Genomic DNA, 22,173 nt, shown 5'->3' with positions numbered 1-22,173 from the left:
AGATAGAAGTAGAACAGATCCTAGTGAGAAATTTTCAGTTTCGTTTTGGACTGATCAAGTTTCAGTGCAGTGCTATGATAAAGAGGTCCAACTGATGTACAGATCCAGAGACCAGGAGAGAAATTTGGAATCAGAAGTTTGAGAATCATACTGTACAATTCATTATAAAGCACAGGGAAATCAGTGACAACTTCTGAATTTCTAGTTCTAGGAGAATGATTAGATTCATTGAGATAAGTCAACATTGTGAAATATATTATGAAGTTATTAAAATTATGTTTTTAATGATAAGAAAATGCCCAAATAATCATATATCAAAAACAGAAAGCAAAATTGGTTGTGCAACAAAATCTCAATTGTGTAAAACTTGGCCTTGAAAGACTGGAAAGAAAAGCATCAAAGTTACAGTGGTCATACTAGGGTTAAAAGTTTATGGTTACCTTTCCCCATTTTTCTATTTATATTTTATAAGTTTTCTATGTGCATTACTCAAAAATCAATTTAAGGTAAGAGACGGCTCCCTGGAAAGATGATGATTAAGCTGACTCTAAAGGACTGGGTAGAAATTAACCAGATGAAGAGGACAGTAGTGGTAGAGGTACAAAGCTGAGGAATACAGTGTGTACAGGGAACTGTAAGCAGTTGAGGGTTGTTGAAGTACAGCATGATGGCAGAGAGTGGCCCGAAAGGAAGCCAGGTAGGAAGATGTGATGGCCCTAGATATACTGAGATTTTATCCCATGTACTCTGAGCAGCTGTTAAAGAAGTGTCCTCAGGGTAGTGTGTCCATTTGCTAAGGCCACCATAACAGAGAATCACAGATTGGGTGACTTAAACAATAGAAATCTATTTTCTCACAATTTTGGAGGTTAGGAGTCTAAGATCAAGGTGTCAGCAGGGCTGGCTTCTTCTGAGGTCTCTCAGCTTGACTTGCACATAGCCGACTCGACTTCTTCATATGCCTCCACGTGCCTTCTTCCTTTGTGAATCTGTCCCTACCTCCAGCTCTTATAAGGACACCAGATATATTGGATTAGGGTCTGCCCTAGTGACCGTATTTTAATCTAACCACCTCTTTAAAGACCCTATTTCTAAATACAGTCAAACTGAGGTACTAGGGATTAAGACTTCAACATATGAATTTGGAGGAAGAGGGGGCAACCCATAACAGAGTGATGTGGTAAACCTTGTTAACCATGTGGAATATGGATTTGAGGGAGAAAAATGGATTAACAGCCTGTTGTAACAATCAACGCAAGAAATTATATTGTTCTACAGAAAGGAAATCAGTGAATTATTATTATTATTATTATTATTATTATTATTATTATTATTATTATTATTATTATTATCCTTCTTCTTCTTCCTTCTCCTTCTTCTCCTTCTTCTCCTTCTTCTCCTTCTTCTCCTTCTTCTCCTTCTTCTTCTTCTTCTTCTTCTTCTTCTCCTTCTCCTTCTCCTTCTCCTTCTCCTTCAGAGAGAGAGAGAGAGAGGCGCTAGCCTAGAGGGGAAACAATGAATTCAATTTGGGTAGTTTCAGTTCTATACCGAGAATACAGTTAGACATAGGAATCTGGAGCTCAAGGACAGGTACTTGGGCTGGAAGTCTAGAATTGGGCATCATTAGTACGTATGTTACTTGAAACTATGGGGACCGATCTGTGTATCTGAGTGATGCGAGCAATGGACAGCAAAACCAATATTTACAGAATAGGCAGAGAATGAGCCCCACAAAGGAGACATGAAAATGTGAGGCAAAGCAGAAGAGTGCCTCATCATAGACTCTAAGAAAGTAGTGAGCTTTGATGAAGGGAATAATCAATAGTCAAAGAGAGAAGAAGATCCTAAAGACAGAAACTCAGAAATGTCAGGTGGATTTGGAATTAGAAGGATCTGGGGGGCATGGATACCTAGCAACAATTCCTTGAACTTCTGTGTGCTAGGCTCTAGGTGAAACATTATAAAGCAAATAATCATATTTCATTTTGAGCTTCCCTTAAGGCTTAAACTCGTTATGTCTGTTTTACAGATTAAGAAAAGTATGGCTCAGGAAAATCAAATGCCTAGCTTGAGGTCAACAGACAGCAGCAGATCAGTGGAAGTCAGTTCTAGATTTCTTTCTGTGTCACCAAGAACTGGCATGACTAACCGCTAGTAATACTAACTCCCTCAAAGCAAGGCAGTTTTATTAAATTGGAAGGGCTAGAAATCCAGAGAACTGTAGGTTGATGAGTGAATGTTTGATGAGGAGGTAAGAAAGGCTGCCTTTTGCATAAGAGAAGAAAGGAGGACACAGACCAACGCCTCTTGCTCTCTTTTGTTTAGTACATTGTCTTACATACAGTAGATGCTCAATAAATTTTGGTTCAGTGAACAAGAAATAGATGTTAACTTGAACTAGGCAAAAAATATATATGGAAGCAGAGGTAGCAGAAGTGTAGATTGCACACATCTCAAGAAGTAGAGAGGATAAAGTAGAGAGGATAAAACTGAAAAGGAAAGAGAGGAAAACTTAAGAAGCCAAATCCTTCCTAGAAAAGGTTGATAGTGCACAAGTAGGAATTTCACCTGAAACACTTTTTAAGGTTGAACAAAATGAGTGAAGTATGGGAATAAGTAAGTTGCTTCATCTTCCAACAATCCTTTCTATATTAATCTTCCCCATGAAAGAATATCTCACCATGTCTAATAAGTTACTTGCTTTAAAGTTTTAATAAATTCATACATGTAACTCCCTATGTACTTAGAATTCTCTTTTTTACTGTATTGAAAAATACTCAGATCATAGATTATCTAGATTATCTTTTAGAATTATTACTTCAGTTTTTTAAACAGAATCTGTCACTCTTTCCCTTTTCTATCTCTTAATGCACTCCTGTAGTGACTTGGAGGCCATAGATAAAACACTCCTATTTATTTATTAAGTTTATTTATTAAGCTCCTTTGAAATACCTTAGCATATCAACAAAATATTTCAAAATGTTATAAGGTATATTTTAAAGCAAAAGAATTTCATAAGTTGACTTAGCTTGGGCACAATTGTATTTATTAATTCAACCTTTTATATTGAAAATAATGTTTTGAATTTTCTTACTAGTCACCTAAAGACTACTCTGTCAGATGACTGCATTTTACAATAAAAGTATATTCTTAATCCATTGAGCTTTCTTTTTTTATTGAAGTATAGTTGATTTACAATGTTGCGTTAGTCTCTGGTGTACAGCATAGTGATTGTTATACACATATGTATGTTCTTTCTCATATTTTTATTCATTATAGGTTACTACAACATTTTGCATATAGTTCCCTATGCTATGCACTAGGACCTTGTTGTTTATCTATTTTGTGTATAGTAGTTAGTACCTGCAAATCCCAAACTCCCAATTTATCCCTCCCCCTCTCATTGAGTGTTAATATCATAGTGCAAATGACACAGATTGGAAAATTTTATGCAGTGTACTTAAAGAATAAAAAATGTTATTTGCCATTATAAAGACTTATCTATTGAAGATGATGATGTTTAAAGCAAATGAGCTGTACTTGTACCCTACCTTCACTACCTTCAAAGCTAAATTTTGTGCTGTAAAACTTTAAGCTTTCAGCTGGTGTTGAATTTTGGCTAGTTCAAAAGTGGGATGAGAATACTGACTGCTATATTGCCATGCTGCTAGACAAATTCATTCTTGAATATTCTATATACCCTATGAGAAGGTCAAATGATAAGACAGAGAGGTCTGAGACAAAACACTAGATTTCATTGATTTGAGCTTGGCAGCTATCCAGTTGTATATTTCAAATTATCCAAGAAAAATACATAAAGTGCACAAATTATGTTCAGCTTGAGCTTGAACTTGAGCTGTATAGCATTGTCTTCATCTAATTTATAAAATACAGCTTTATATATAAAATGGGAAATATAGCATTCTTTGTAACATTTTGTACATGCTGTTATTTTCTTTCTATGACAAAATTAAGAATGTGAACCTAATAAACATACTTTGGGAAAGCTGAGATAATATTGTGAATCAGCTATATCAATTTGTCAATAAATTCTTCTTTTAAATAACTGTTTAATATTGTACCTAAAATACATAAATAAAACTAAAACTCTAGCAAAATCTGAGACAAAATATCCTCAAAACTAACCTGCATGTATTGCCTGTCGAACTTGCAGATAGGTAATTTTTGTTCAAATAGTCTATGTGCATTTTTAACCTATCTTTTGTAAGCATTGAATTGTTCAATTTTTAGAACATTTACGAAGTTCTTTCAATGTAATTAATAATCATTTGGATTTGAGGACTCTAGCTCTTGCTTTCTGCTCTGAAAATGCTTTCAGATTAATGTGCATTAATTTCAGTTGTATGCAAAATTATTGTAACGTAAAATTATTTTTTATTTTTTAATTGAAAATATGTCTCTTTAATGACCAAAGAAATTTCTAATGCAGCTAAAATATTCAATCATCATTTGATATTATGTATAACCATAATTGCATTTATCTGAGAAATCATAATTTACTTTGTTTTACTGTTAAAGCATATCCAATTTTTAAATCATTATATGTTAGTAAAATTGTAGCACTTAATTAATTTGAGTAAAATGTACATCAAAGTTGTAAGTAAAATATGTATGTCATTAACTGAAATGTGGTTGGTGGCTTTTCTGGAAAAAAAAAGAGAGTAAAATTCAAGTAGAGTAATAGCATGATTAATTGATTCAGGATGGCGCCTACTGAAAAATTATGTTCAATAAGAGTCTGTCATTATAATTTGTGATCATTTGTCACTTTACAGTATATCAAATATAATGGATTCAGGTGCACAAGCTGTATAAATGATTGTCATAAAAATGCCAATTTTTAAAATAAAAAAGATAGTTTTTTAATTTATTTAGTTTAAAATAGTCATTGTATATTAATTTGAGCTACTACTGTATTTCCAGAGATGGTAAATACTTTGTAAATAATTTTGTTCTCATATATGCATATATCATTTAAAAACTCAAATCAATGATTTTTTTTAAATGTTTCAATATTAAAAATTAAACATATTTTTATTAAACATGAAGATGCTAGACAAAAGTTGCTTTTAAATATTTAGTAAAAAATAAATAGGAGGAATGGTTATTTATTACAAGCCAAAACATTCTTCCCATCAAAATTCTTTTACTATGATGAAATATATTCTTTCATAGTATGTTCCCTTACATATACAGCTCACTGATTTCTTCACTGTTGTTTTCCTCACATAAGAGCTTTTTTCAAACACTATACAGATTAGGTTGTATTATTCTGCATATGATGAGAACTGATATATTTGAGAAGAAAATTTTAAATAACAGAGGACATTCATACACCAAATTTTGCTATTTTCAGAGAGAAAAAGGGACACAAACTCCGAGTAGAATACCAATGGGTTCATCCATGTTCTGCCTTAAACAGCATGTATCAATAATGTGTGTTATTGTAAAGAGTTAATTTAAATGAGTAGAAATAACCGTGGAAATAAAAGTTTAAACAAGTTATTTTCATGAGAATGGTTTATCACTCAGTGATTTTTTTATGTGAATGTTTTGCTTTCTCCTTTCAGGGAGTATGCATGTTTCCACTCATCCTGTTCGATACTGCTCAGTTTGATTTTCTGTTTCTATCTCATCTAGTTTTTGTCTCATCCTAGAGCTGTACGACGTTAATCTTTTATAACCTATTTACATGGAATTATATTGAACCAGACAAACATGTCACTCCCCTGTACTGTAGACCAGTTGGTAATTATTTTAGTCACCTTCTGCCTTAGGAGTTCCATCTTTTGGGCATTGAAATTGATTTTTCTCATCTTAGCATCTGAAGATCCAGAGTGTGCCCCTTGCCCAATCGCCTGAGACTATACAGTGACACCTACAACAGAGGATGTGGAGGCAGCAGCTTTTCGGGCACCAGAAATGGCAGCATCAGGAGCATCAGCACGAATAGACTTTGTAGAGGTAGTTCTCCCCAACTATATTATGAAACCAAACATTTTTGGTGTGCTACCTGCTGATGGGGGCTGCCTTCTTACTGCCTAGTGTTATGCAAAATGTTTGGTCTTTATCAAAGTTTAACAATGACATTTCTAACTAATATAGAGAAACCTGATTTTTTTTTTCCAAGTGTGTTCAGTTGCCTTAATTTTCAATTAATATGAAATTTTATCAGTCTCAGAAAAACATTACTACCCATATTTTTTGTCCAATTTATTTCACTCTTAGTTTATCTAAAGCTGCTGTCACATGTAATTTTTGTATAAATATTTTTTAAATAGATCAGAATAAGCTATCATTTCAAAAGGCATCCTAATGCTCCTAATGCAGTAAATAAGAGAATTTCTCTAGTCAGTTATATGCTTCAGAGACTGAATACGGTTGCCCAGGTTTTCTGTCGTACCCCTAGTGATGTACCATTGTGAACTTATTTTGCAAAGTGAAAGATTATTCCCAGATGGCCACAGTAAAAATATGAAAGGCTTGTGACTAATTGGTTTCATATATCCTTTCATTTTATATACTGTAATGTGAAGCAGTTATTTTGTAGCTGTAAAACACCTGTGTTAATTAACCACATTGGCTTTATCTATACAGTTCAATGATGTATAACATTTCAATTTGCATGTAAAATGAGTCTCTAATGATGTTTCTGCAAAATAAATAACATTTGACATAATGGGTGCATTTGCTTTTAACATTTTATACATTTGACTTAGAGAAGTAGGATATATTCATATAGAAATTTTGAAGAGTTTCAAATTCAGCATTCAGAGGTCTTCATCTTGGTGTAGTACAACATATTCATTCTTCACCTCGTCTTCATCCTTATTGAAACAAGGCAAAATACAAAGAATTTATACTAGTTCTTCTGGAACTATTGCTTAATTAAATATAATTTGAAGACTCTTTTCACATACCAGATATAAGCAGGATATATTGAGCTATTTAATATGGGGTGTTTTTGGTTGTTGTTGTTTGCTTCTGTTTTATTTTCTAATGTAGGAAATAACAAATTGCCAATTTTTTTTTGCAAAACCTACACTATGGAGTTGAAATATAATTCTCTGAATATTTTCATTCTGTGTTAATTAATGGATTTTAATTATGTGAAATTTATTAAAATAATGGCCTAAAATGCATAGCCGTTTGTAAAAAGCACATACGCATATGAAAGTGGACGTCGTTTCCCCTAGTTAATGTTGTGTAAATACCGATTTTCCCATGAGTACTTATAAAACGTCTATGTAAAAATTCATATTAAAATTCTTCATAATTGGGTTTGTACTACATTGTTTTTAGCTGTGTATCATATGCTCACTGACTTCTGTCATTTTCAGGTATATTGCATATATCTCTAGAAACTGTATATTGAAAGGTATATTGCTCTTCTAAGACTGACTCTGCTTTAAAATAAATTGTGCTGTTTTAGTGTAGTTTTATAGTGTGTTCTCACCACGTTCTTCAAATACCATTTTCAAGATTATTTAAAACATTCTGCATAAAAGTAGCTTTAAAGTATTTAAGAAATACTACTGTTCTACCTCTATCATGTTCCAGGTAAGGAACTGGATTTTCCATTGTTTAAGTTTAAACGTCTTACAAAACTGCAGTTAAAGTCTGCAGCAATGTACAGTAGCTCTATTGGTTAATTATTTTCTTGGCATGACCTTACTGTAGTAAACCCTGTTGGATTTCTGGTCTTATGAAAACATATTACAATTGAGAGCTTGTATATATAGGGTATAGAAAACTTTTCTTAATGAAAAGACATTAACAAGTAACAAATACTTGTTGTCAAATTGGAATGGCTTAAAACTGAATCAGCATAAGTAATTACAAAAGTAAAAAGTTAAATCAAATACCACTGAATATGATACTTGATTCCTTTTTGCCCACCGTTAATGCTATGTCACTGTTAGTGTTTCAACAAGCATAAATGTTTATAAGTTTTGACACAATGTTTATGGCACTCTAATCTTTTATGCTAAGAGGAGTCACCTATGCCAAGTTAACAAACAATATTAAATGTGTTTATTTATAAAGTTACATATTTTTGGCTCCAGATACATATTTTTAAAAACTAGATAAACTGGTTACAGGATAAGATGTAGGTTTTTTTTAAGGCTTTTTTATTTTTATAGTTGATTTACAATGTTGTGTTAGTTTCTGGTGTACAGCAAAATGATTCAGTTATGTACATACATATATTCTTTTTCATATTCCATTCCATTATGATTTATTACAAGATACTGTATAGTTACAAGATACAAGTAGAGTTCCCTGTGCTATACAGTAAGACCTTGGTGTTTATTTTATATATAGTAGTATATATATCTGCTAATCCCAAACTACCCACCCCTTTCTTCTTTGGCAAATATAAGTTTGTTTTCTATGCCTGTGACTCTGTTTCTCTTTTGTAAATAAACTCATCTGTATCATATTTTAGATTCCACATATAAGTGATACCATATAGTATTTGTCTTTCTTTGTTTGAAATACTTCATTTAGTGTGATCATCTCTGGGTCCATCCATGTTGCTGCAAATGGCATTATTTCATTCTTTTTATGGCTGAGTAGCATTCCATCGGGGGGGTATTGATTGACATTTAGGTTGCTTCCATGTCTAGACTATTGTGAATAGTGCTGCTGTGAACACTGGGGTGCATGTATCTTTTCAAATTAGAATTCTCTCCAGATGTATGCCCAGGAGTGGGACTGCTGTGTCATATGACAACTCTGTTTTTAGTTTTTAAAGGAACCTTCATGCTGTTTTCCATAGTGACTACACCAATTTATATTCCCACCAACAGTGTAAGAAAGTTCCCTTTTCTCCATACTCTCTCCAGCATTTATTATTTGTAGACTTTTTAATGATGGCCATTCTGACTGGTATGTAATGATACCCCATTGTATGTCTTATTTGCACTTCTCTAATAATTAGCGATGTTGAGCACCTTTTCATGTGCCTATTGGCCATTTGTATGTCTTCATTGGAGAAATATCCATTTAGGTCTTCAACTCATTTTTTATTGGGTTGTTTGCTTTTTTGTTACTGAGTTGTATGAGCTGTTTATATATTTTGGAAATTAAGCTCTTGTCATTCACATCATTTGCAAATATTTTCTCCTGGTCCATAGGTTGTCTTTCATTTGTTTATGGTTTCCTTTGCTTGCAAAAGCTTATAAATTTGATTAGGTCCCATTTATCTATTTTTGCTTTTATTTCTATTGTCTTGGGAGACTGACCTGGTATATAACATTGCTATGATTTATGTCAGAGAATGTTTTTCTATGTTCTTTTCTGAGAGTTTTATGGTGACTTGTTTTATAGTTAAGTCTGTAAACCATTTTGAGTTTATTTTTGTGTATGGAATGAGGGCGTGTTCTAACTTTATTGATTTACATAAGGCTGTCCAGCTTTCCCAACACCACTTGCTGAAGAGACTGTCTTTGCTCCATTGTATATTCTTGCCCCTTTGTTGAAGATTAATTGACCATAAGTCAGTCAGTGGTTTTATTTCTGGACTCTATTCTGTTCCATGGAGCCATATGTCTGTTTTTGTGCCAAAACTACGCTGTTTTGGTTACTATAGCTCTGCAGTATTGTCTGAAGTCTGGGAGGGTTATTCCTTCAGCTTCGTTCTTTTTATTCAGTATTGCTTTGGGAATTCTGAGTCTTTTGTGATTCCATATAAATTTTAGGATTATTTGTTCTAGTTCTGTGAAAAATGTCCTGGGTGATTTTATAGGGATCACACTGAATCTGTAGATTGCTTTGGGCAGTATGTCCATTTTAACAGTAGTAGTTCTTCCAATCTAAGAGCATGAGATATCATTCCATTCTTTATCATCTTTAATTTCTTTAATCAATGTTTTGTAGTTCCCTGCATATGTCTTTCATTTCCTTGGACCGATTTATTCTTAAGTGTTTTTTTTTAATGCAATTTCAAAAGGGATTGTTTCTTTACTTTCCTTTTCTGATATTTCATTGTTCATGTAAAGGAATGCAACTGATCTCTGTATATTAATCTTGTATCCTGCTACCTTGCCAAATTCTTTTATCAGCTCTAGTAGTTTTTGTGTGGAGCCTTTAGGGTTTTCTGTATATAGTATCATGTCATCTGCATATAGTGACAATTTTACCTCAACTCTTCCAATTTGGATCTCTTTTGTTTCTTTTTCTTGTCTGATTTTTATGGCTAGGACTTTCAAAACTATGTTGAATAGAAGTGGTGACAGTGGGCATCCTTGTTTCAATTTTTAGCAGTAAGGGTTTCAAATTTTCACCAGTAAGTATTATACTGGCTGTGGGTTAATCATAATGGTTTTTATTATGTTGGGATATGTACCCTATTTATCCACTTTGGTAAGAGTTTTATCATAAATGGGTGTTAAATTTTATCAAATGTTTTTTCTGCATCTATTGAGATGATCATGTGATTTTTGTCTTTCCTTTTGTTGATGTGGTCTATCACAATGATTAATTTGCATATGTTAAACTTTCCTTGTTTCCCTGGTATAAATCCATCTTGATCATAGTGTATGATCTTTCTTATGTGTTGTTGGATTCTGTTTGCTAATATTTTGTTGAGGATTTTTGCATCTATGTTCATCAACGATATTGGCCTCTAATTTTCTTCTTTGGTAGTGTCTTTCTTTGCTTTGTGTATCAGGGTGATGGTGGCTTCATAGAATGAATTTGGGAGTATTCCCTCTTCTTCAGTCTTTTGGAAGAGTTTGAGAAGGATTGGTATGGGTTCGTCTTTGTATGTTTGGTAGAATTCCCCAGTGAAGCCATCCTGGACTTTTCTGTTTGCAGGGAGTTTTTTTATTGCTGATTCTATTTCACTTCTAGTGATTAGTCTGTTCAAATGATCTATTTCTTCTTGATTCAGTTTTAGTGGACTGTATGTTTCTAGAAACTTGTCCATTTCTTCTAGGTTGCCCAAATCATTGCCATATAATTCTTCATAGTATTCTCTTCTGGTTTTTTTGTATTTCTGTGGTGTTGGTTTTTTTGTAATTTCTCTATTTTCTTTTCTTTTCTTTTCTTTTCTTTCTTTCTTTCTTTCTTTCTTTCTTTCTTTCTTTCTTTCTTTGTGTGTGTCCTCTCTCTTTTGCTGAGCCTAGCCAGAGCTTTGTTGATTTTGTTTATTACTCTTTCAAAAAAAAAAAAAAAACAGCTCTTGTTTGATTGATTTTTTTCTATTGTTTTTTAATCTCTATTTTATTTATTTTCTCCCTAATCGTTATTATTTCTTTCCTTCTTCTGACTTTAAGTTTTGTTTGTTCTTCTTTTTCTAATTCTTTTAGGTGCCAGGTTAAGTTGTTTATTTGAGATTGTTCCTGTGAACTTCACTCTTAGGACTGTTTTTGCTGCATCCCATAGATTTTGTGTGGTTATGTTTTAATTGCCATTTGTCTCAAGGTTTGTTTTTTAAATTTCTTCTTTGATTTCATTGTTGACCCATTGGTTTTTTAATAGCATGTTGTTTAGTCTCCATGCAGTCATTTTATTCTCTTGATTTTTCCTCCTTCAGTTGATTTCTAGTTTCATGCCATCGTTGTCAGAAAAGATGTTTGAAATAATTTCTATCCTCTTAAATTTCTTGAGGCTTCTTTTGTGCCCAAATATGTGTTCTATCATAGAGAATATTCTATGCGGACTTAAAAATAATGTATTCTGCTTTGGGGGGATATAGTGTACTAAAAATATCAACTAAGTTCAACTATTCTATTGTGTCATTTAGTATCTCCATTGCCTTATTGATTTTCTGCCTGAAAGACCTATCCAATGGTGTTAGTGGGGTTAGTGGGCTACTATTATTGTGTTCCCATCAATTTCTCCCTTTATGTCTGTTAGTATTTATTTTATATATTTAGGTGCTCCTATATTGGGTACATATATGTTAAGTGTAAAATCCTCTTCCAAATTCATTTAGTTTTTTATTGTTTGTGAATCTTTATGTCTTCTTCTGTTCTAAAAGATAGTCTTTCTGGGTAGAGTATCTTAGGCTGCATATTTTTCTCATTCAGGATTTTGAATATATCTTGCCACTTGTTTCTAGCCAGCATTGTTTGTGTGGAGAAATCAGGGTTTTCCCTTGTAACTGTTTGTTCCCTTGTAACTAACTGTTTTTCTTTTGCTGCCTTTAGAATCTTTTATTTATCTTTAATTTTGGCCATCTTAATTATAATATGTCTTAGTGTAGGTCTGTTTGGGTTCATCTTGTTTGGGATGCTCTGTGCTTCCTTTACTTGAATATGTATTTCCTTATTTAGATTTGGAATGATTTTTTCAAATACTTTTTTGATCCCGTTTTCTCCTTCTTCCCCTGGGACAACTATTATGCATAGATTAGTATGCTTTATATTATCCTGTAAGTCCCTTATATTGCTTTCACTGGTTTTCATTTATTTTTCTGTCTGCTGTTCTGATTGGGTGATTTCTGTTAGCCTGTCTTCTAAATCACTTATTCATTCTTTTGCATCATTTAGTCTACTTTTGACTGCCCGTAGCTCAGCTTTTATCTCAGCAATTGAGGTTTTTTTTTATTTTTGTGTTTTTTAATTGGCTTCTCTTTATAGTTTCTATTTCCTTTTCATAGTATTCCACATTTCTATTGTTAGTCTTTTATTTCCTTCAGTACTCTTATCACCTTCTTTCTCAAGTCAGGATCTAGTAGACTCTTAAGGTCTATTTCGTTGTTCATTCTTTCAGAGGACTTCTTGTTCCTTTAACTAGGAGTGGTTCTTCTGCTTCTTCATTTTATTTATATTTCTCTGACTATAAATTTAGGAGTAACCATTATCTACTGTGATCTAAAGGGCTTTTTTTTTTTTTAAGTGAGAGTGTCTCTGTGTAGACCATGTGCATCTAATAATTTTATCACAAGGGCTGTTTTTAATATTGATGGTTACCATATCTTTTCTCCATGTGTGCTGACTGGTATCCCCTTGATTGCGGGTGTGGTTGGTGTGGTGACCAGAGCCTGACCTGGTTGTTGAGCAGGGCCTCTTTGTTCTGTCATTGTGACAGCCCTGACAGGGGCCAGGTCTGCTCCTCCGTTTTGGAATAGAGGCTTCTAGACCCGTTTCTGAGCTGCTGTGTGTAGAAGGTAGGATTGGAGCACTTCTGCTGGAAAAGGAGCCTTTGAGTATTCCTCCACAGGAGATGTCCCCTGGGATGTGCCCTCTGTGGTATTGTCTGTCGCTTATTATTCAGGCTTACAAAGTACACTTTGTTGATGCTGCCCTTGTAACTGCTTCAGCTACAGGAATGTTGGCAACCCACTCTGGTGTCCCCCAGGTTCTGCATCCACCAACACAGATCCACCAATGTCACACACTAAGACCTGCTCTAGTGTGCATGCAGTGACATACTGGGATCCACCATGCACAACAGGGTCAGCCCAGACCCCGGCCCCACATCCACAAACAGTATAGAGGCCCGTTGTTAATGCCAGACTCACCCCTGCCTTGTGCCAGAACTCTGCTCATTTGTCTCAAAGGTACAGGTCCACAGGGGCACCAGCAGAGCAAATCTGCCAACACTGCCTGGGGCTAGACTCAAATCTCAGTCCAGCCTACAAAGTTGCAGGACCTCTGAGTATGAATTCAGGTTTCTGCACCACCTCCTCCCACCTGAGAGCTGCACACCAGCAATTGTGCCCCTCAGAGCAAGCCAAGAAAATGGCTGTGCCTGAACCCTGCCTCTCTTCTCTCAAGAACACGTGCCAACAATGGTGCTGAGCAATGCCCTCTGGGCTAGTGGAGATGCATACTATGGCTGGGCTATGTTTTGCCCCTCCCCACCCCATGCACCAGCAATGGTGGTTTTTATAGGGGTCCCGGGCTGTTCTGTTCTGTACATTCTAAGCCTCAGCCTACATCACACTCCAGCTCCTTGAGGCTGCCTCTGCACAGTCAGTCCCTGGTCCTTTCCCCAGGCTCATCCACAGAAGCCCAAGCTCCAGAAGCCAGTCCTGGCCCACTCCTGCCAGTTCGCATCTCGGGCTAAGGATTGCAGGGACCCTCTGCGCTGGTTTCTCTCAGTTCTGTCTGCCAAGCATCTACTGCTTTCTCCTCAGAGCCTTTGAAGCTACCTTTCTGTCCCTGCTGACATCCTCGCTGGATAGGAGCTTCCCAGAATGGAGTGCTTTTCCTCTTTTGCCGCTCCCTCCCCAGAAGACAGGTCCCATACCGATTTCCTTTTTCATTTTTTCTTAACAGTTTTGTGAGAATTTCTTGTATGAATTTCTAATGAAAGAGATATTCTGCCAAAGTTCAGCAGGTATCCTGTGTGATTTATTTTGTATATAGATGTAGATATTGCTGTATTCATGGGTGAGGGTAAGCTAAGCATTCTACTACTCCCCCATCTTGGCTCCGAGCAGAAATAAATTTATTTAACATTAATGACAATAAACCCAATTAGAGAATGAAAATTAGAATCAAGGAGCACTCGCCCACTACTTATTGAGAACTTGTGACGTGTTGCACACTGTACAATGTATTGAAAATTTCAAAGATATATTTGATCCTTTCATTGAGTTCTTGGTTCTATGGAAAAGATATTCTAGCTAAAGAAAGTTATGTGCAAAAGCAGAGATGAATGAGAAACTGATGAATTATGTAAAGTACTGGGAGATTCATTTGTGTTGGATGCATTGGCTTGTGCATATCAAGACATGGGGTTTGAGAAGTAGAACGGAGCCTATTCAAGTAGGATTTGTATGCTGGTATAATGGTTAGTTCAATAAGGAGAAATAAGCCTAATCCAGTCAATTTTGCAAGGAATATTGACCATTTAACTTTGTCTAATATAGGCACCAGAATTTAACTCTTATAGGTAATATAATCGTTAATGTTTATTGAGTTCTAAATTCTATACATATATATATAAACTCATATATCGAAGAATTCAGCAAGGTAGCAGTTTACAAGATTAAAGTTCAAAAATCAGTTGCATTTCTTTACACTAATGATGAATCAACAGAAAAAGAAAGTAAAGAAACAATCCCCTTTAAATTAGTACCCAAAGTAATAAAATATCTAGGAATAAATCTAACCAAGGAGATGAAAGACTTATACACAGAAAACTATAAAATGCTGATGAAGGAAATTAAAGAAGACTTTAAAAAATGGAAAGATATCCCATGTTCCTGAATTGGAAGAATCGATATTGTTAAAATGATCACACTGCCCAAGCCATTCTACAGATTTAATGCAATTCCTATCAAATTACCCAGGACATATTTCACAGAACTAGAACAAATCATAATAAAATTTATATGGAACCACAAAAGACCTAGAATTGCCAAAGCATTACTGAAGAAAATGAAAGCCTGGAGGAATAACTCTCCCAGACTTCAGATAATACTATAGAGCTACAGTCATCAAGACAGCATGGTATTGGTACAACAACAGACATATGGATCAATGGAACAGAATAGATAGCCCAGAAATGAACACAAAAACTTTTGGTCAACTAATCTTCGACAAAGGAGGCAAGAATATCCAATGGAATAAAGACAGTCTCTTCAGCAAATGGTGTTGGCAAAACTGGACAGCAGCATGTAAATCAATGAAGCTAGAACACTCCCTTACACCATACACAAAAATAAAGTAAAAATGCATCAAAGACTTAAACATAAGACAAGATACAATAAACCTCCTAGAAGAAAATATAGGCAAAACATTATCTGACATACATCTCAAAAATGTTCTCCTAGGACAGTCTACCCAAGCAATAGAAGTAAAAGCAAGAATAAACACATGGGACCTAATGAAACTTACAAGCTTCTGCACAGCAAAGGAAACCATAAGTAAAACAAAATGACAACCTATGGAATGGGAGAAAATTTTTGCAAATGATGAAACCAATAAATGCTTGATCTCCAGAATATAAGCAGCTCATACGATGTAATAAGAAAAAAAAAATCCAAAAATGGGCAGAGGGAGGACCTAAACAAACAATTCTCCAAGGGAGAAATACAAATGATCAAAAGGCACATGAAAAAATGCTCAATATCACTAATTATCAGAGAAATGCAAATCAAAACTACAATGAAGTATCACCTCACACCAGTCAGAATGGCCATCATTAAACGTTCACAAATGACAAATGCTGGAGAGGCTGTGGAGAAAAGGGAACCCTCCTACACTGCTGGTGGGAATGCAGTTTGGTGCAGTTATTGTGGAAAACAGTACGGAGATTCCTCAAAAGACTAGGAATAGACTTACCATATGACCCAAGAATCCCGCTCCTGGGCATATATCCAGAAGGAACCCTACTTCAAAAAGACACCTGCACCCCAATGTTCATAGCAGCACTATTTACAATAGCCAAGACATGGAAACAGCCTAAATGTCCATCAACAGATGACTGGATAAAGAAGCAGTGGTATATTTATACAATGGAATACTATTCAGCCATAAAAACCAACAACATAACACCATTTGCAGCAACATGGATGCTCCTGGAGAATGTCATTCTAAGTGAAGTAAGCCAGAAAGAGAAAGAAAAATACCATAGGAGATTGTTCATATGTGGAATCTAAAGCAAAACAAAACAAAACATAAATACAATACAGAAACAGACTCATAGACATAGAATACAAACTTGTGTTTGCCAAGGGGAGGGAGGTGGGAAGGGACAGACTGGGAGTTCAAAATTTGTAGATACTAACAGGCATATGCAGAATAGATAAACAAGATTATATGGTATAGCACAGGGAAATATATACAAGATCTTGTGGTAGCTCACAGCAAAAAAAAATGTGACGATGAATATATGTATGTTCACGTATAACTGAAAAATTGTGCTCTACACTGGAATTTGACACAACGTTGTAAAATGACTATGACTCAATAAAAAATGTTTAAAAAAAACTCGTATAGTCGTCACATTAACTCTTTGAAGCAGGGATTAGTACTATCCTTATTTTATAAGTAAGGACTTTTGAAACAAAGAAATCACTTGCCCAACATCACAAGGTTGGTAGATGTGGAGGAAGAATTCTAACCCTGGCAGCCTGACTCAGAAGCCTTGTTCTTAATTACCATAGCACAACCAAATAGAGTCCACTCAGACTGGATTGAAGGTTTGAGGATTTGTGATGATTTTTTTTTTTAGAGGTTTGAATACATATTGAATTCAAGAAACTTAGGTAACATTTGTTAGTAAAATATCCAAATCTTTTTAAAAAACCAGTCTTATAAAAGTATAATGGCATCTAATAAATTGCAAATTTTGAAAGGGCACAATTTGATAAGTTTTGAAACATACATGCGAAAGCATCACCACAGTCAAGATAATGAATGTATCCATCACCTGGAAAAGTTTCCTCATGGCACTGCTTACCCACTTCCCACCCAGACAAATAATATTCTGCTTTCTGTCACCGTATTGCTTTGAATTTTATATAAATTTGATCTTGGAGTTTATTCCATTTTTTTGTCTGGCTTCTTTCACTGAGGATTATCATTTTATTTGTCCATGTTGTAATTGTTAACCAGTTTTTATTGCTGAATAGTATTCCATTGTATAAATACAGCACAATTTCTTTATCTTTTCAAATCTTGATGGATACTTGAGTTATTTTCTTACAGTTTTTGGCTATTACAAGTAGGCTGCTGTGAATAGTCATGTCCAAGTCTCTGTATGAATGTTTAAGGAAAGAAGTCAGGCACAGGGAATAAACATGTTTCCATTTATGTAGAATACAACATGAGGGAAAAACTGGTCTGTGCTGTCAGAAATTGTAATAGTGGTTATCTTTTGGGAGGGAAGATAGTGACTAAAAGGATGCATGAGAGAGACTGCTTTTGGACTCTGAAACCGTTTTGTTTCTTCATCTTAATATTGATTAAAAAGATAACCAGTTCAGTGAATGAAAATTCAGTGAGCATTCTACTTCTGATACAGACTCTTTTATAGATATCTTACACTTTGATTAAAAGTTAAAATAAAAGTGAAGCTAATGAAGTGGTTTGTTTCAGTCTAGGTGATTTTCTGTGTGTTTCCTGTGCTTTTATTTCATAGCCCTCGTTACTAGTCCAGTTACATACTCCTATAATAGCCCCCTGGTACGTCTTATACTGTTATGTTTATACCTTTTACTTAATTACTATATACTGTATGTCTTCCTTGTTACATTATAAAATGCTGGGAAAAAAAGAAATAATGCCTAACTTTCTTACTTCCATGTCCATTGTCTGGAGTGGTGCTTGGACCATAGTAGATATTCAGTGAATACTTGGATGATTGATAGGAAATTTTTCTTTGTGGTTTCTTATACACCCGTCAAAGATTAGCCTCTGAGTCTTCATTATTTGCTTTCTACTTAAGCCTTTGCTTCTCCTTTTGTCTATAAATTATGTATTATATTGTGTGATATTGAAAGTTTTTCTTCTTAACCTCAATTCTTTGTTTTAGCATACATTTTGCAAAATAGTAATAACTTCCAATATTGAGTATTTACCACGTGCCCTGAACACTTTACATCTACTGACTTACTTAAGATGCACAATCAAACAATGTAGATACTCACACTGTTCCCATTTCATGGGGAAACTGAGGCACGGGGATGTTAACTATCTTTCCCAAGATCACAAGGCTTCTAAGTGACAGAGTTCAGATTTGATCTCAACAGTCTAACTATAGATGATTTCATACAGCATAGCCTTCTGTGTTTATCTATACTACACTGGCATTACATTTGTCCATTTCCTTCAGACCTTTGATAAAATGTTAGCTTTCCAGAGTGGCTTTCTCTGACCACTTTATATGAAATAGCAGCTCTTCAAATAACTCTTCATCATTCTCACCCTGCTTTATTTTCTCCATAGCACCTACCACCACATGATACATTGTACATTTATGTTTATTTCCTTCTCATCCATCTCTCCCACTACAGTGGTAGCTCCACAAGGGCAGGGACTTTATCTCTGTTTTACTTTTATCTATATTCTTATATCTTAGAATAAAGCCTAGTACAAATATTAATAAATATTTGTTAAATGAATGAATAAATGCTTCATAGGATCAACTTACACTGGGGTCACTTTCATGCTACAGGGTTGGCAGAGGTTTTTAAAAATCCCTTTAGCAGGATCACTTCCTGATTGAAATAGATATCACGAAGGATCTCTGTTAGATGGAAGTGTGGACACCACTGCACATGCCATGGAGCACGACTGAACATATCCTGGAAATCTTAACTCCAGACATTTCTGAACATGCCAGTATCGTGTGAGTTTTTATTCTGGAAGCAACTTTATTCTGGCAGAGGGGAGCCAAAAGAGAGGTTTAATATGACATCATCTGACTTGCATTTTAAAAAGATTTCTGGGGTTTCTGAGTGGAGAGTGTATTATAGGACACAGTGGAAGACATAGTAACCAGTTAATGAGGAAGTAATCCATGGGAGAAACAAAGCTTTGAACTAGAACTATGAGGGTGACTATGGAGATGAGAAGAAATAGATTCCAGAGAGAGTAGAATCCATAGGACTCAGTGAATAATAGTCATGAGTTTCTGATTTAGGTGGGATCAGCACGTAGACAGGAAATAGAGGAGATCCACGGAGATGATTAATTTTGCTTTCAATATGATAAATTGAAAGTTCATGTGGTGTATTCAAAGAATCTGTTCAGTAAACAATAAGAAATTTAGGCCTGGATCTTAGAAGAGCATCTGTGACTAGAAAGTTATATTTCCCAGTCATTAAATGTTCGAAGTCACATGGGGAGATCATGTAGACTGTTGTTCTAGTATCAGCAAGATCTTAACTAGTCACACAATGGCCACCTCTGTATGATCTAAGCAGAAAGAGAATTTACTGATATGACATTGAATAACGGAAAGGACTGACTGTAAGACAGCAAGTAAAATTTAGAAAAAAGAGAAAGTCTGTTTGAAATAAGAATAGTGTGGTGTAACACCATTATTGCCACCACTGAATGCTGAAAGCCACAGTTTGCACCGGCATCCTGCCAGCACTGGGTACTGACCACTGTTACTGCAGCATCACTCGAAATCTCCTACTGTCGCCACTGCTGCTGCTGTGCTGAAGCCAAAACGAATTCTCCCCAGTTAGCTTCTGCGGACAGAAGGGAGGACTTGTGTGACTTGCACAGCCAGCTCCCGTGCCCAATTCACCGACACCAGAGAGGCTTGAAAACCAGGCATCTGGCTTCTGAAAGGGATGTAGATCCCCGGCAGGCAGAAACTACCACATATACTTACTCACCAAATTAGGTTTATTAATTGCCACAGAAAGAGAGAACCATGGAGTGATTACTGCAATAAGCTTAGTGAGCACCCGTCATCTCATTTGGGTGCCATAGAAATAAAAAGTAAAAAAAAAAAAAAAAAAAGAAAAGAAAAAGAAATGTGTTGCCTTATGATGAGAACTGTTAGGATTTCCTCTCGACAACTTTCAAATACATCATACAACAGTGTTCCCTGTAGTCATCATGTTGTACATTACGTTCCTTACAGAGATTTTTAAATATTATTTTCTGTTGTTCAACTTCACATGAGAGACTTCATACTGATTGCGTGCAAACCAAAAGCTTTGGTATTTTTTTTAAATTTTTGATCTATAAAAATTATGACCCTTTTTGATAATACAAAATTCTTTCAGGAGGCAAAATCATAACAAATATTTTCCCTAGCAATTCCTCCTCATAAAAATGCAATTATTCTCAAGTGTATTATGTTTTAAGTCTGAGGAGTCCTCTGAGATATATTTAAAAGGGCTAAATTTAGTCTCATGACCTCCAAAGCTAAGTCTACCAGAGAATGGCTCCCAGTAGAGAACCTAACTCATTTAGGACATTATAAATGGCTGTAGATTATAATATGTATAGGAATTTTGCAGGCAATAAAACCAGAAAGATAAATTGGTGTCAAATTATAAATTTCCTTGAAAGCAACACTGAGGAACTTGGACCTTTTCCTGAAATAATTTGATTTCTGAACCCGGAAATGACATGACCAAACTATTTGGGGGATTACTCTGATGATAGTGATAAATATGGGTTGGAGGAACTGAAAGTGGAGGCAGGCAGACTAGCAAAGAGGCCAAGAAGTAAGTAAGCCAACAAGTGAGAGGAGCAAAGGGACCCTTCACCTCTTAAGCCCTGATTCCAACATTATCCGACAAGGAGCCTTCCCTGAATCAGGCAGAGGATGAAAAGAGAACATACATTCAAGACGTAGAATAGAAGTAAGATAAACAGATGCTTGTGATTGACTTATCTGGAGAGTGATAGAGGAAAAACAATTTAGAATGGCTTCCAAGTTTCTATTTTAGGCCATAGGGAGAGTAGTGGTAACATTCATCAAAACAGGAAATGGAGAAGAGGCAAGTTCTTCCTACGATTCTTTACTGGGATAATCATTCCTTCCTTTCCTTACATGGAAAATGGGCTCCATCTTTTTTATTTTGGCACTGATGGTTCTCCATCCCTAAAACCTGTGAGCCCTGCTCATAGTGTGAAGGTCCACTATGACCCTGGGAACATGGTTTACTGTAACCTGACAGGGGAATAATTCTCTGAGCCAGTCTTCTCCAAATCAGTTACTCTTGAGAAAGAACTTTCTGTCTCTTCTTTGGGCATTAATGTTGAGGAAACAAAGAACTCCTCTGAGTCCCTTCATGCCGCAGAGAATTCTATTGAGAAAATACTTTGCTATTTTTAGAACAAGTCACATAATTTAATACATAGGTGAATGGTGATGCTCGTGTCATTTTCCTCGCTTGGAATTCCCTTTCTGCCTTCTCCATCGGATGAACACTTAGGCCCTAATTTTAGTATTATCTGATATGAAGCCATCTCTGGGTCAAGTCCTTGAATTACAGGTTCTCACAGCATTCTGACATCCTCTGGGTAGCATGAATCCCAGGCATAATGAATTAGCACATTAATTTCTTTCTTCACTGACGTATAGTTGATTTACAATGTTGTGTTAGTTTCTGGTGTACAGCAAAGTGATTCAGTTTTATAGACATATATGTGTGTGTTTATATGTATTCTTTTTCATGTTCTTTCCCATTATGGTTCGTTATAGGATATTAAATATACTTCTCTGTGCCATATAGTAGGACCTTGTTGTTTATCTATTTTATATATAGTAGTT

At 35.2% G+C, this 22,173-nt stretch overlaps 1 protein-coding gene across 2 annotated transcripts in view; it reads left to right on the top strand.

Moving 5' to 3' along the window:
• LRRC7 (leucine rich repeat containing 7) overlaps positions 1-22,173 on the top strand; it is a 428,908-nt gene that overhangs the window by 241,277 nt on the left and 165,458 nt on the right. Inside the window, exon 8 of one of the 2 annotated variants that reach the window (XM_045522878.2) lies at positions 5,843-7,485. The exons of the other annotated variant lie outside the window; for it this stretch is intronic. Coding sequence (XP_045378834.1) covers positions 5,843-5,849 — 7 coding nt within the window. The 3' untranslated portion in view covers positions 5,850-7,485. Of the gene's footprint in view, positions 1-5,842; positions 7,486-22,173 lie in introns of those variants that run through there. 2 annotated transcript variants of the gene reach the window in all.

The sequence above is a fragment of the Camelus bactrianus genome, chromosome 13, assembly GCF_048773025.1.
Source record: "Camelus bactrianus isolate YW-2024 breed Bactrian camel chromosome 13, ASM4877302v1, whole genome shotgun sequence".
In the NCBI taxonomy this organism is placed as follows: domain Eukaryota; kingdom Metazoa; phylum Chordata; class Mammalia; order Artiodactyla; family Camelidae; genus Camelus; species Camelus bactrianus.
This window is presented reverse-complemented; position numbering and strand designations above follow the sequence as displayed.